General features: G+C 41.1%; 1 protein-coding gene across 1 annotated transcript in view; it reads right to left on the reverse strand.

The window, feature by feature from the left end:
* The window catches only part of SAXO1 (stabilizer of axonemal microtubules 1), a 38,865-nt gene extending 23,358 nt beyond the window's left edge, over nt 1–15,507 (reverse strand). Inside the window, exon 1 of the mRNA XM_072030679.1 lies at nt 15,279–15,507. Within this exon, the coding sequence (XP_071886780.1) occupies nt 15,279–15,355 (77 nt within the window). The 5' untranslated portion in view covers nt 15,356–15,507. The remainder of the gene's footprint in view (nt 1–15,278) is intronic.
* Between the last annotated feature and the right edge of the window lie 339 nt (nt 15,508–15,846).

The following is a 15,846-nucleotide window of genomic DNA, read 5'->3' on the forward strand; positions in this document are numbered from 1 at the left end:
CTAGGAAGCCTGTCCCAGTGCCTGACCACCCTCATGGCACAGAAATGTTTCCTAACTCCCAGCCTGGCCCTCCCCTGGCTCAGCTGTGCACCCTGCCACAGGTGACAAGGAGCAGGGACCAACACCTCCCTGCTGCTTTCCCTCCTCAGGGAGCTGCAGGGAAACCTGGGGTTCCTCAGCCTCCTCTTCTCCAGGCCAGACAGCCCAAGTGTGTGCAGCTTCTCCTCTCGGGGCATGCCCTCCAGGCCTCCTGCCAGCCCTGATGCCCTCCCTCTGGGCACCTTCAAGTGCATGAACACCTTTTTTGTGCTGTGGGGCAAAGACCTGCACACAACATACTAAATATAGTGGGAGAATCACCTCTATATGCTATGCTGTATTACTGCACCCCAAAATGCAGCTTGTTCTCCTAGGTGCCAGGGCACATAGCTGGCTCGTGTTGAACCTACTGTTCACCAGCACCCCCAGGTCCCTTTCTGCAGGTCTGGTCTCCAGCCACTGGTCTCCAAAACTGTGCCTGTGTCCAGCATTACTCCGTACAAGGTGCAGCACCTGGAATTTTCATTTGTTGAGCTTCATATGCCATTTCATGCCATTGCTAATCGCCCAGTGCGCCATTCCATCCAGGTCCCTCTGCAAGGCCTCTCATTGCTCCTGGGGGTTTCAAATTCCTAAAACTTTCTAATACACTCTTCATAAAGCAAATTAAGAAGGGAGGGGACATGAGGAAAAAAGGGATTTACAAACAGCTCCCTTGCCCCTACCTACATCAAATTTGTTTCTCTCTTTCTAAAAGGAAAGGCACTTTTTCACCATCTCTATTTTTCTATTAAATTTACAACCTGAAGTGTTGTAAAGAAACCTGGTTAGCAACATGGCAATAAAGTCTGACAAAATAAGAAGTTTGGAAGGTGGAAACAGCTTCAGTATGAGTCCATCTAGGTCGGAGTACTGCATGCAAATTTTGGCTGTTTAAAGAAACAGTCACCTTGCCAGGACGGGAGTTCTTAAGCCGTAAAAACCTTTGATGGGGGAAAAAAAATAAAAATAAATAAAAAAAAATAAAGTAAGTTAAACACCAGGAAAATTTAAGGTTTCCTGTTGGAAAAATAAATAAATAAATAAATAAAATTAAAAAAATCCAGCCATAAGGAAGTTGAAATTCTGGAATTGTTTCCTTGCCTTTTTCTTTCTTTCTTTCTTCCTTTCTTTCTTTTTTATTATTATTTCTTCTTTTTTTTTTTCTTTTTACTTTTTTTCCCATTTCTTCCTATCCCTCCATTTCTGGAACAGTCATTTTTCACTACTAGTGAGTGATGGGCTTCCACATTTCCAGATATAAAGTAAGAAAACAGTCTTTTGGGGGAAAGATTAATTTCCTAGTCCATCCTTTCCTTTAAAAAATGGCTTTCATATTTTAATCTCTGTTTTGTCAGACTGTCAGACCTTCACAATTTGTAAGTTAGAACTGAATCCTGAATTATCGATAAGCTTTCTTGGACAACATTCTTTAAAAAAAAAAAAAAAAAAGGAAAAACAAGAAATGTGCTGTCCATACCCCAGAGAGGTTTTGTTAACTTCACTTCTGAAAAAGCCCACATTTCAGATGAAAACTCTGAGCAGTCTTACTTTCTGCAGACAGATACACATACTGGACATTAAACTGAACCTATTCATAGTGGGTTCATCATAGCACCTTCAAAGCAACTGCCAAGCAACAGTAACTACCATCTCTTTTTATTTATTGATTATTTTTACAAGTATGGTAATGACAAGAGAAAAAAAAATAGCAAAATATTAACTTGCATAGAAATATATAATTTGTTTTCAGCCATGATGCTTACACTGGAAATCTATATTATTGTTGTATGTGACTATTTATGCCCCCAGTGCTAAAGGTACACATAACAATTGATAGTCATTGTTCCTGTGCTCTTTGTCATGAACACAGGCTATGGAAGTGCTGTTACTCACACTTTCCAGACAAAGAACTATAGCACTGACAAATGCAACAGGCTGTTGTCAGTGGAACAAAAACTAAAAGCAATTTTTCTAGCTTTTCAGAAGTTCCAGATAGCATCATCTCCTTCTTACCTCCCCAGATCACTTGGCTACCAGCACATTAGCACCAATGAAATGCTATAATGATAGCATGCTGGGCATGAGGAAAACTATTATCATCATGTATCAACACCCCAAGAGAGTGAGTCCTGACTACCTCAAGCTATTTTGTATGTTACAAATAGGAAGGAGGAAAAAATAGGTCCATTGGAAATGTCTTTCATTGTTTTGTTTCTTGAACTTACGTTACCACATCAAAAGTAGTTCTCTATATCCTCTCACTTTCAGCTTTTCTGATTAAATATATATATATATATATATATCAAAGGCATGAAGTCCCCTTTCATGGGGGACTTTGAAAATTATGGCCTTTCTATCCCCAAACATAAATATTTAATTACATCCCTGTCAAATCAAGCACAAAAAAACCCTCAGGTCAAACCAAACCAATGCATAAGGGAAACAACTTGGGTAGAAAGAATAATACAATGGCATAAATATTTCTACAAGTCTCCACAAGATATCTATTTAAATATTAATCAAATTTTAAAATGTGGTTCATGTGCCACAGTGAACAACCAGATTTTCATAAATTCTTTGCATCAAGCAGATGTGGAAATGAATATGGAATTTAAGAAAATGTTTTTCTTTCAGGAAGATACTTAGCTAGAATACAGGTAGACTACCAGTTCCTCTACAATTACAAATCATTACATTCAAGGCTCGACAAAAGTCAATGCGTTATGAAACTAGGTCACACTAAGTAGTCATGTGTTGTGCAAGGCTTGGAAATTATTTGCAGAAGTATTAAGGGCAATAGTTACCTATCTTCTCTTTGAAGTATATTACCACAGATTATTTGTTTCCAATATTTAGAAACATTTTAAACAAAAGACAGGGCATTTCTTGGAGAGATGCCAATGCAATAACAAATTGGTTACAACCATTCAAAAGGGACAACCACCTCCAGAGTACACCCCCTTTGCTTTATTTCAGTATTCTTTCTGAATTGTATTATTTCTGAGTATATCAGTACTCTTTCTGAGAACTTGTACCAGGCTGCAGCACATCAGACTATTTATTCATGAGGGAGTTGCCTCATGAGGGGCCTTCACAGACTGTAATTCATCTCTCATAAGCTTTAGGTATGTTTCTAAATACCAGTGTTTACTATAATCAGATTAACTAAGATCTGTTGTTAGGTTTCAGCTGGGGAAATGCATTCTTTCAATTAAAACCAGTAATTTTTAATTAATTTTTAAAAATTAAATCTGGTACCTAAAGGGGGCCTACAGGAGAGCTGCTATGGGACTCTTTGCCAGGGATTGTAGTGACAGGACAAGGAGTAATGGGGCTTTGGACAACCTGGTCTTGTGAGAGGTGTCCCTGCCCATGGCAGGGGGGTTGAAATGAGATCATCCTAAAAGGTGCCTTCCAATCCATACCATTCTGTGATTCTATGAAAACTGCCATATTTTCTGGGTTTTTCTACCTGGAAGATACAACTTGTGTACCTCATAAAAGGCATAAACTTTTAAACTTTTTCTTCAGGAAACCACATGCTCATGAGCACAATGTACCTAGAATGTTGGCCAAAGCATTCCAGGCTTTCCAAACACCTGGCAAGAAGTCTCTAAATCACAGCAACACTCAGCACTGCATTCAGCTTCGGCCAGAATATTTAGCAAACATCCCACATCAGAGCAAGTTAAAGCATAGGTGCAGGAGCACTACATATGCCTTTCAGGCCAGCCTTCTCTCCCCAGGGCTGTGTTGCCACCCTTTGGAGCCCAGATGCACAGCCAAAAACAGCAAGGAAAGGGACCAGCAGTGCTTGGTTGCATCAGGTCACTGTCCCTTCAGATCAATGCTTCTGCAGCATCACAGGGCTCTCTGGGCTTCTCTCTTCCCTGCAAATGCTCTCCCCAGGACCTAGGCTGTATGATACTGAAGATTCGAAGTATCTCTTACTCTGTATTCGGACAGGACATTATGGGTGTGACCAGGTTTCGTGTCACATCAACAGTGAATAGATGAGGGCTGCACTTCCTCACTGGCTATATAGAGAAAAGGAAACCTAAGAAGCAGGGTCACAGAAATCCACCAGAAGCCATGAGAAGCAACAGGTGCCTATATACCTTCACCTTACTGAGATATGGAACCAAAATTTGCAGGGTAGGCAATGCTAGTTTATGCCTGTTTGAAGCAGCAAAAAGAAACCCTCAGTGGAGATTCAGACATGTCAGGAGATAAGGGAGGGGACAATGCCCTTTTGTTTTATTTCCTTTATCACTTTGTCAAGTGATTCTACAGGTGGCAGAAGGAATAGGCACTGGAAATACTGCACATACTCAGCCCAAATGCCTAGTCAAGCTGCAAAACACCTCAAATTCTGACCCTAGCCTTCAACAAAACAGGCGAGGCATCAGCTGAGTCCTGTACACCAGTTCCTGCCCCATTGCCAAGTACCGAGATCAGAAAAGCTGGAAGCTAAAGGCTGCAAGTGGAGGATCTGAATTTTCTGCTCATCCTTTATGTTCTGCAGCCAGCAAGATCTGTGGGATGACTCTATCATCTCTTCTCACAGTACAGATGTCAGCATCCAGGAAAAAACAAGAAGGGAGAAGTACCTGAAAGCAAAACTTTTTCCGCTTGCCTGGTGAAAGAGTTGATGGTGTGCAGTGTCAGCAGCTGGAAAATCAAAGCACTTTCTATATGAATTCAAAGAAAATTAATATTAACAAATTGCTCACATTAAATCCAAGTTACTTTTTGCTTTGAAATTGAGTAGCAATTAATATAAACTAAAGTCTGGGTTGTTGTGTTCCTATGCTTGAAAAGTGGGAGTGGGCTGTGCTCTTGTAGACCCTGCCTCACCTGTATTTCCATCATGTGCTCCAAAAGACACTAAATTTCTGAAAATGTTCCTAGGTTATTTGAGAATGCTGTGAAGTAAAGTGAGTAAGCTGCCTTCTCAAAAATTGTTAGTACTCCAACCAGTAGCAAACTTAAACATGCTGTTGGAAACCCTAGTTCAGTATGACAGATCATTTCATGGACAATATATTTACAAGGCGATGTCACAAGGAAAATGAAGCCTACCCATAAGCATTGTTCAGATAAATATTGACTACATCTAATGGCGGTAACTAAATAGATCAAGCTAATATGAGTGGGGAAAAAAAAAAATAGATAAATTTTTTCATGCATCTGACGCTAACCTCATACTTTTTGCCATGCATTTGGAACAGGAGACCAGAAGGGGACAAATTGGAGAGTCTGACAGATACTACACTTTTTTCATTCCCATTGAAAGCACAGCTCCTGCAGATTTCCCATCAGAAAAGACTGCAGCAGTCAGGTATGTGGAGGAAAAGGAGTTGCAAGCTGAGAGTAGATGCTCCCAGGTGCATAAAGAGATGTGAGAAATGTACTGGGGGTGGAAGCAGCAGAGGAAAACACCTGGTACCAAAAGGAGCGAACGTTCTTAGAGGAAGGATGGGGATAAACAGTGCAGGAAGACAATTTCTGAACTTAGACAGGAGGATGGAGAGTGTAGAGGGATGCTGATGGACTGGAGGGAAATACTGAGAGCCCTCAGAGGTAAAGAGAAACCCCAAGATTAAGGGGAAGGAAGAAGTGTGGGAAAAGGCAGAAGAGGTATCCAAGTGCTAGGAAGAACAGCTACTTTGGAAATTCGGATTTTGCCTTCAGTGAGTAATTATACTATTAGGTGATTTCGACTAGTTTTAGAAACACACTGGCAAAAACACACTGTCTTTGTCATGATGAAGCTCCCTTACTCTGCTGCATTAAAGTACAGCTACATGAACTTGCAAGAGCTCACTAGTGAGAGGTATTTGGTCCCTTTAAAAAAAAAAAGCAGATATAACAGATTAAAAGTACATGTGTGGAGCCTGTCAATGCTAAGTAGACTACATATTAAGAATTTTAATAAAAAGTATGTATGTGAGTGGTTAAAATCTGACATCCTTCATTCCTGCCCTTTTGGCTTGTGCAAAGCTGGTCATCAAAATGAGCCAGTTCACTGATGCTCACTCCAAATGTCAGTGCAAATCCTAAATTAATGGATTGTCACAAGTTAGAGAACTTCCGCCATCTTGCACATTGAAAGAATTATTTTGATGATGATTTTATGATTACTTTTTTCCATAAATACGATTGGAAAGGCTGCTCTCAAATTATGGAATGCAGTTTTCTGCAATAATATGCTTCTTAAGGAGTACTACTCAGTTCTTATAACAGTTAATAGAACCAATGGTGCAAAATGAAGCTAGAAAACAATGGAATTACAGCTGTTTGTGACAGATCAGTCCAGACACATTGTCTCTGTGGAATATATTACAGTTCAAATAACACAACCAAACAACTTCTTCACAGGAAAAACTCATTAAGAGTCAGTTCAAAAATATTTTGGTCTTTTGTTTGTTTGTTAGTTTGGGAGCAGCTGGCTTGTTTTGCTGTAACAGGTCAGTAAAAACAGCTGCTGACACATCAATGCTACAGATGTGAACTAGAAATCAGCATGTGGGAATCAACAAGTGTCATCTTGGACTCAGTCCGTTGTTTGTCTGTTGTTGTTTTAGCTGACAAGTGGGTCTGGGCAAGCCCAAGTGATCTCAGGCCAGATAATTTCTTAGAATCGTAGAGTCATAGAATCATTAAGGTTGGAAAGACCTCCAAGATCATCTGGTCCAACCATCCAATGTCCACCAATGTTGCCACTATACCTAAGCGCCACGTCCAACCTTTTCATGAACACCCTCAGGGACAGTGATGCCCTGGGCAACCCGTCCCAATGTCTGACTGCTCTTTCTGAGAAGAAATGTCTCCTCATTTACAATCTGAACCTCCCCAGCACAACTTGAGGCCTTTTTCTTTAGTCCTATCACTAGTTATCTGTGAGAAGAGGCCGACCCCCAGCTCCCCACACCTTCCTTTCAGGTAATTATAGAGAGCAATAAAGTCTCCGTTGAGCTTCCTCTTCTCCAGACTAAACTTATTCTTATGTGTCTTCCCACTTTGAATACCTCAGAGAAGCACAACCTCAGATACACATGGAAATCTGGAGATTTGGCATTTTTATCAAAACATAACGCAATAGCAAGTGATCACAATGACTAGGTTTGGTGTTTTGCTTAAGAAATTACATTCTTCAGAAGATTTTTGCCTTTAGTAAACTTACTCTGAGTTATCTGAACACTTGAAAATAGACAAATCCACACATGTATCTATACTCTGACATTTCATGCTTGTTAACACGATAACTGAAATAGCAATATGGCAAACTGTGAGCAATCTGGGTGACTTCTGGGGTGCATTGAAGATAACATCTCAATGTAGACAGAAGATAGCCCAATGAGAGAAATGTTACTGGACCAGCACAGATGAACTAATTAAAGAGGTCAAAACTGGAAATGGTCTGGGCTCCTGTGATCATGCCCTGGTAGAGTTTGTCATCTTGAGGGATATTGGACTGGCAGAAGAGTCAGGACATTGAATTTTAGAAGAGCAAAAGATTGTTTAAAGATTTAATGGATGAGATCCCTTGGGAAACTGTCCTTAGAGATAAAGGGACTATTCAGGCTGGCAGCACTTTTCATAGAGCAGAAGAGCTCTCAATTCCCATGCATAAAAGATCAAGCAGAGAAGGCAGGAAACCAGCATGGCTGAACAAGGACCTTCTGGTCCAAACTGAAGAATAAGAAGGAAATGCACAGGCAGTGGGTGCAGGGATCTGTGGCCTGGGAAGAGTAGAGGGACACCACATGCACACATAGGAATGAGATCAGGAAATCATTGGTACAGTTAGAGCTGAATGTAGCAAGTGTTGCAAAGAATAATAATAAGTGATTCTACACGAACATTGGCCAGAAAAATCTAGAGAGTGTACCTCCTCTGACAAATAAAATGGGAGAAATGATGACAACAGACAGGGAGAAGGTCAAGGTACTCAACATTTTTGTCTCAGCCTTCACTGGCAAATCACTCTCCGCACATCTTTCAAGTCCCTGAACCTTAAGGCAAGGACTGTCAGAGCAAAGTCCCTCCCACTGTAAGTGAAGAGAGAGTTCAAGTCCACCTGATGAACCTGAACTTACATAACGCTATGGGGCCTGATGACATGCATCCCATGGGCCTGAGAGAACTGGCTAATGGAGTTGCCAAGCCATTCTCCACTGTATCTGAAAAGTCCTGGCAGTCAGACAAAGTCTCCAGTGTCTGGCAGAAAGGAAACATAATTCCCATTTTTAAAAGGGGTAGAAAAGAAGAACCTGGAAACTACGGACCAGTGAGCATCACCTCTGTGCCTGGGGAGATCATGGAACAGATCCTCCCCAAAACCATATAAAGACATATGGAAGACAAGGAGATGATTCAGGACAACCAACGTGGACTCATCAAGGACAACTCAATGCCTGACCAATCTAGTGGCCTCCTGTGATGGAGTGGCTACATCACTGGACAAGAGACAAGCAGCTGATATCATCTACCTGGGCTTCTGTAAGGCCTCTGATATGGTCCCATACAAGACCCTTTTCTCTAAATCAGAGAGAGAGGGATTTGAAGGGTAAATCACAGAATCAGAATCACAGAATTTCTAGGATATGGAAGAGACCTCAAGATCATTGAGTCCAACCTCTAACCTAACACTAACAGTCCCCACTAAACCATATCCCTAAGCTCTACATCTAAACGTCTTTTGAAGACTTCCAGGGATGGTGACTCCACCACCTCCCTGGGCAGCCTGTTCCAATGCCTAACAACCCTTTCAGTAAAGAAGTTCTTCCTAACATCTAACCTAAAACTCCCCTGGCGCAACTTAAGTCCATTCCCCCTCGTCCTGTCACCAGGCACATGGGAGAACAGGCCAACCCCCACCTCACTACAGCCTCCTTTAAGGTATCTGTAGAGAGCGATAAGGTCGCCCCTGAGCCTCCTCTTCTCCAGGCTGAACAAGCCCAGCTCCCTCAGCTGCTCCTCGTAGGACTTGTTCTCCAGGCCCCTCACTAAAACTAATTATTAAATAATTATTAATTAAATAATTATTAAATAATTGTTAAATAATTATTAAATAATTATTAATTATTAAAACTAAACTATTTTATGGATAAGAAATTGGCCAGATGGACACATCCAAAGAGTTGTGGTCAGTGGCTCATGTCCAGGTGGAGATCAGTGATGAGCAGGTGTTCCTCAGGAGTCTGTATTGGGACTGGTGCTATTTAACGTCTTTATCAATGACATAGACAGTAGGATCAAGTGCACCCTCAGCAAGTTTGCAGACAACGCTAACCTTAGAGGTGCAGCTGAAAAAACAGAAGGAAGGAAATGCCATCCAGAGGGGCCTGGACAGGCTTGAGAAATGAGCCCATATGAAGTTCAATAAGGCCAAGTGCAAGGTGCTGCACCTAGGTCAGGTCAGTCCCAAATATCGGTACCAACTGGGTGATGGATGGATTGAGAGTAAGTCTGTGCAGAAGAATCTGGCAGTAGTGGTGGATGGAAAATCAGACATGAGCTGGCAGTGTGTACATGCAGCCCAGAAAACCAACCGTATCCTGCGCTTCATCAAAAGCAGCATGGCCAGCAGGGTGAGGGAGGTGATTCTCTCTCTCCCTCTGCTCTCATAAGACCACACCTAGAGTCCTGTGTTCAGTGCTGGGGTCCCTAATATAAAAGAGCATGGACCCATTACAGTAGCTCGAGACTAGAGCTACTAGGGTCATGACTAGAGGGCTGGAGCACCTCTTCTTTGAAGACAGTCTGAGGGAATTGGGGCTGTTCAGCCCGGAGAAGAGAAGGCTCCAGGGAGACCCCATAATGGCCTTTCAATACTTAAACAGGGCTTATAATAAAAGGAGAGAGAGACTTTTTACATAGGCATGTAGTGATTGGACAAGGGATAATATTTTAAACTGAAAAAGGATAGATTTAGATTAGATGTTAGGAGGAAGGTCTTTACTGTGAGGGTGATGAGGCCCTGGCACAGGCTGCCCACAGAAGCTGTGGATGCCCCATCCCTGGAGGTGTTCAAGGCCAGGCTGGATGGGGCTTTGAGCAACCTGGTCTGGTGGGAGGTGTCCCTGCCCATGGCAGGGAGCTTAGGCAAGACGGTCTTAAAGGTTTCTTCCAACCCAAACTATTTTATGATTTTATAAATATTTACTACAATAAAGATTAATTTGTGGCTACAGAATGAAAAAAAAAAAAAAAAAAAAATGTTTCTCTGGCTAACATAGCTTATTTTCCACTAAAGATTCCACAAAACATCTGTCAGAGCTGCTGAACTCCACAGTTTTAATCAATATTTACATAGGCTTCTCCATGCAAACAGGAATTACTTCTCTATCATACAATATCAGTTCCAGTTCTTTTTCCAACTTTGCTGCCTTTCTCACAGAAAATGTACATCCAAACCTAACTGAAGTTTATTGCCAAGCAAATTAATTCTAACAGAATGAAACATTTTCCTGAACTGAAAGGCAATATGCAATAAATACAAACTAATTTAAGCATCAGCTCCTCCTACTTTGATTTTTCTCCCAAACTAAATGCTATTGAGAGGCTGACAAGTGAAAGTCTGTCATTGATGTTTAGCCGATGACTTGAAGAGTACTGCAAGCCAGCAGACAGACAGACCTACAAAGCCACAAAATTGCTTGATATGCAGTGCTTTGCAATGTCCATTTTCACGCTGTCAGCTATGGCAAACTATTCAGTTCCAAATATTTAGAACATGTTGCAAAATTTATCAAACAATAAGCATCAGGAAAGTTTGTGACTAACATCAGCCTGCTGCCATCTTCTGGTGAAAATCAGGACATGGAAGAACCACAGGAAAAACCAATCGGTTCTTGCTTGCTCCCATTATCTTGAGATTTTATCTTACAGTCAGCAGATGGTATGTATGACTCACGCAGCAGTATAACTTTGAGAGAAACAAGCTAATTAAAATTGTCTCTTGAGGGATCACAAATAACGATCTCACAGGGAGTAACGATCATTTTCACAAATCTCCTTTCTCTGACCCTTTACCATACCTAGAGTAATGGAACAGTTGTGCAGAGGAACAAGACAGCTTCAGCAGTAAGTACTACTGCTACTTACTACTGCTATTCTATCCGAAGAAATGGACCAGTCCAGCAACAGTAAAAAACACCTCAAGAGCCATCTACATGTATTTACATGCACTAGATATAGGGGAGAAAAAATAATCTCCTATTGCTCTTCTAATATTCTCTAATTCTCCTAAAATCAGGACAGATGGAATTTGATACTAAGTAGGTAAAGCAAGGTTATGTTAACCAAGCCAGGTCTGCAAGAGTATAAGCAGGTGCCCTTCCAGTGATGTCTCCTATCACTTCGTTTTAATTCTTGCCTGTTCTTTGCATTGAGTGTGTGCAGCTGTGAAACGGATTTGAGAAACCTACATGTGGTGACTCCACAGGGAAATCCAGGATTCACAGCCCCAGGTCACTTCTTTCTATATATGCAATAAAAAGCAGTAATTTCTTCATGATAGAACCAAACCGATGGAGAAGCAAGACAGAGGAGAAAGCTGTTTAAGGGGCACTGCGACATTTGCTGTGATGCTTGGGATATCTAGCAGAACGATGACAACTTGCAAACCTTTAGCCCTTTTATTCCAACCACAACTAGCTCTTGAACTGAAGTTGCCTCACATGTCAAACTATAATTTAGGGAAACACTATTTCAAATATTTAGACCAACACTCTTGAAGTAAGATTACTCATACAGCACGTCTGCTATAGGTCAAGTGAGTGTCAGCTATTGTCAGAGGCACAAAATGCAGGTCTGCAAATTATTCCATCAGACCATGTAACAAAAAGGCATATGCACTGTTGCAGAAGGCCACAAGGCTCACAAAAATGCACTACTCATACACAGTACAGCCACTGTTTTCCTGAAGGAAATACATACCTGCGCTCACAAACAAGCTTCACCAGAGCCTGAAAAGCAAAGAAAGAATTCTACCAAGGAAACTGAAAATGGATTGAAGGTCACAAGTGCCCTGCTGACATCAGAAACACAACACATGTACCAGTACATATCTTCAAAACTCCACCAAGAGCAGTTATGTGTGCTGTCATAACCCTGGCCTGGTTTCAATAGAAAGACCCCATCGTTTTTGACTGCTGTCTTCTGTAAGAAGGTATAGTTAGTTGTTCCATGACCCACGAAAATATGTAGATTTTGAAGCAACATAATTAAGCTTTTTTGTTTGTTTGTTTGTTTCTTGCTAGTCTACCTTCATTTTAACCTATTTAATACTTTCAGACTTTAATGTTTTATTGTTTTCCAGAATTGCATACTGCTATAATGTGATGTTGAGGCCTTTAAAAGAAGATATCTCAGAATGTCTAACATCACAAAAAAAAAAAAAACTCTTCGAGATACATTTGCTTTACCACTCAGTTTAAAAAAAAAAAATTGAAATGACATAAAATATTAATTTTGCACTCCTACCTTTTCAAAAAATGAAGAAAATGCTGACAAACTGATAAACTATAAACCCTTAATGAAATCTGGATTTTCTGGTAATTAGCACTTCCCTTGTTTGAGAAACAATGGCTATAGACATATGTTGAATAAAGCTTACTCAGCTGAAAATACATCCTTCTTTGATTAAATCTTGAAAGGTAACTTGAAGAGACAACTACCAGCATTGCCACAGAGATTGTTCTTCCTACTGCAGAAAACCTGCCTGGAAAACCGGCATAGCTGGTCAAGCCCCAGGAAATGACTCTTGCCTTGCACAAATGATTTGCATTTTAGTTCAATATCAACAGCTTTGATTTTCTATAAATGGCTGTTGATACTCCATGAATGCCTGTGTTAAACAGTGAGAGTGTGACCCTTAAATCTGTCTCAGCCTTGGTCCCTGCTGAAGACCAGCCTTCAGCTATCCCATGACTGACATTAGCAGGTAAGTCCAGGGCAAGGAAGATTTACCTCTGATGGAGGAGGATCACGTCAGGAAACTTTACACAAACTGGACACATCTGGATCCATAGAACCTGATGGAGCACCCAGTCCATGAAGCACCCAGAAGTGCTAGGAGAGCTCACGCATGTCCTTTTGAGGCCACTCTCAGTTAACATTGTAAGGCTGTGGCAACCAGAATCACAGAATTGTAGGGGTTGGAAGGACCTCAAGAGATCATCACGTTCAACCCCCAAAGAAGAGGCTCCTCAGGATGGGTGGAGGGAACAACTGTCGTTACCTTCTTTAAGGCCAAGAGCAGGAAACACAGGCCAGTCAGCCTCAACATCAACCAGTGCAGATGGCACAGCAAACAATGCTGGAAAAACAATGCCAGGCATGAGAAGGACAATAATGTAATTTGGAGATGACAGCGTGGATAATGAAGGGAATGTCAGGGTTAAATCAATCTGACAGCTTTCTGTAATGAGAAGACTGGCTTGGTGGATGAGAGGAAAGCAGTGGATGTTGCTTACCTCAACCTCAGGGAGGCTTTTGACATTGTCTCCCTTAATGTTCTCACAAACAAACTGGTGAAGCATGGACTAGGTAAGCAGACAGGATGATGGACTGAATAATGGCTGAGCTGCCTGAGATGATCTACACTGCAAAATTCACAATCAAGCACTTTGATAGAAGTTACTACCAGGAATTTTGATTTAGTCCTTCCATTACCACAAACTGAGATCTAAACATTATTTCCATCTCATAAGAGCATGTAATGCAATGTGGAACCAGGACAGCTATAAGCAAACCTGTTCCAAGGAGAAGGGAAATAGGTATTTTTCACAGTTTACCTAATGATCTTTGATTATCTGTACAGCACTGCTCCCACATAAGTGTACAGCTTTCTAGGTTATTCTGAATCACATTAGTAACACACAGCCCACTTCTTTTTTTTCCTCACAGGCTACTTTAGCTACCATCTACCTGATTTGCAATAGCTACCAGTTGTGTCCTGTCATTTCTTTTCATTTAAGTATTGTCTGCAGGAGCTACAGCATAGACAACACCAGTCCTATTTGGATTTAAAACATCTATCTTTCACACTTTAACACCTTTAATTAGGTTTTTTTTTATTTATTTATTTATTAAGGATACTATGTAAATAAGCTATTTAACCAATTAAAGATGTCCACACACAAACTCAAATGATATAATTGTGTCCCTGGCTCCTGTGTTGCTTTCCATTAAATATAAACAACTTCTTGCAGCTTTGCCTGCCTAGTTTTCATAATTGCTTACTACTAAAATGCTTGCAGCTGGAAGAGACATCAAAGCAGCCAGAACAAACATATATGATATGGATTAGATCCACTTCATGGGGATGTCTCTGCCTACATGTGAATGTATCAGAAACCACTGTTCGTGACACAGAAAAGCACCACCAGATATGGTACATGACCTAGAACTATTGATATACCCAGAACAGGAACAGAAATACATGTATACCATAACCCTCTGCATTTCTGCTTTATGCCAACTCAACAGAGTTGCCCAGCTGTACTCATAATGAACAATAATGCATACCAGGCTGATGTGAACTCTGTGTGGGCATCTTTCGCTTTTTCGTGTCTTCATAATTTAACAATTTTAAAGCAAACTAAGGCAACAGTCAAAGATATTTTTTTCTACCTAATCATAATTTTACTTTTAACCTGCAAGTATGGGAGAATAGATCGTATGCCAGAAGGCGTAAAGTTCATTACTACTTTCAGGAAAAGAGCTTGCGTACACTCACAAGAATTACACTTAACAAAACTACTAATGCATCCTGCTATTTTCAGTTGTCTCTTCTATTTGTAAACTCTCACCCTGTGTCTTTCCCAGAATTTCAATGTTTACAGAGTACGTATCACTTTGTATCAAAGACAGTAACACCTACTCAAAAGCAGGTTTGTGGACAAAGTTTAAAGCTCTCCTAGAGAGGCAATCTGCTTACATAAGCCAAAATGGGAAGTCTCTCTGACATGTCTACTCTTATGACAAAACCAAGAACCATACCATTCAATAGGCACTATGTGGAAAAAAATCATTAGTGTTTTAAAACTGCTCTAAAATACCTTTATTTCTAATTTTCCATATGCAACTTATAGCAGTCAAAAACATCTGCAGCCCTAAGGAGCAATGCAGCTTGCTAGCCAAGGAACTACTACGCCAAACTCCTTCCCCCAGCCTCTTTTACATACCCGCAGGAGCACAGCTGACAAACGCATTTCTTCAAGGATGCAACCTCATGTAAAGGCACAGGAGACATGGGAGGCATGTTTGCTAAGAAAAACGATTACAGACCAGGTAATGCTCTATAGTGGAAAAATCTCTTTAGCAGCAGCAGTCCCTGGAGACAGTGGTATCAGAAAAGAATCTGGGAACCTCCAGAAGCATCATGAGAGCACATGACGATGGTACAGACTGTACTGACAGAGCACATCCCAGCTCACCAGCTCCTTTCCTGGCCTGGTGGCGTCCTGACCAGAGCTCTGTGGGCCCTGCTTTCAAGGCCCTCCTGATCAGGGCACTACTCCTTGGGACAGTCACCTGGGAAGCCTTTGTGAAGTCACCAGCACCAGGCTGTAGAGCACAGTTCTGCAAGGAACACAGCTCTGTGTATTCCAGACAGCCCACAGATACTGTCTGAGCTTCCAGTTCTCCCTTTGTTTGACCATGACCAACACGGAAATGGAGTATTATGAAGTATTCCCGCCTTAGCTGTTCTGCTGCTAGTGCTTTGGTACAAGAACAAAGTAGCTTTAACGA

Source organism: Anas platyrhynchos, chromosome Z (assembly GCF_047663525.1).
Source record: "Anas platyrhynchos isolate ZD024472 breed Pekin duck chromosome Z, IASCAAS_PekinDuck_T2T, whole genome shotgun sequence".
Taxonomy (NCBI): Eukaryota; Metazoa; Chordata; class Aves; order Anseriformes; family Anatidae; genus Anas; species Anas platyrhynchos.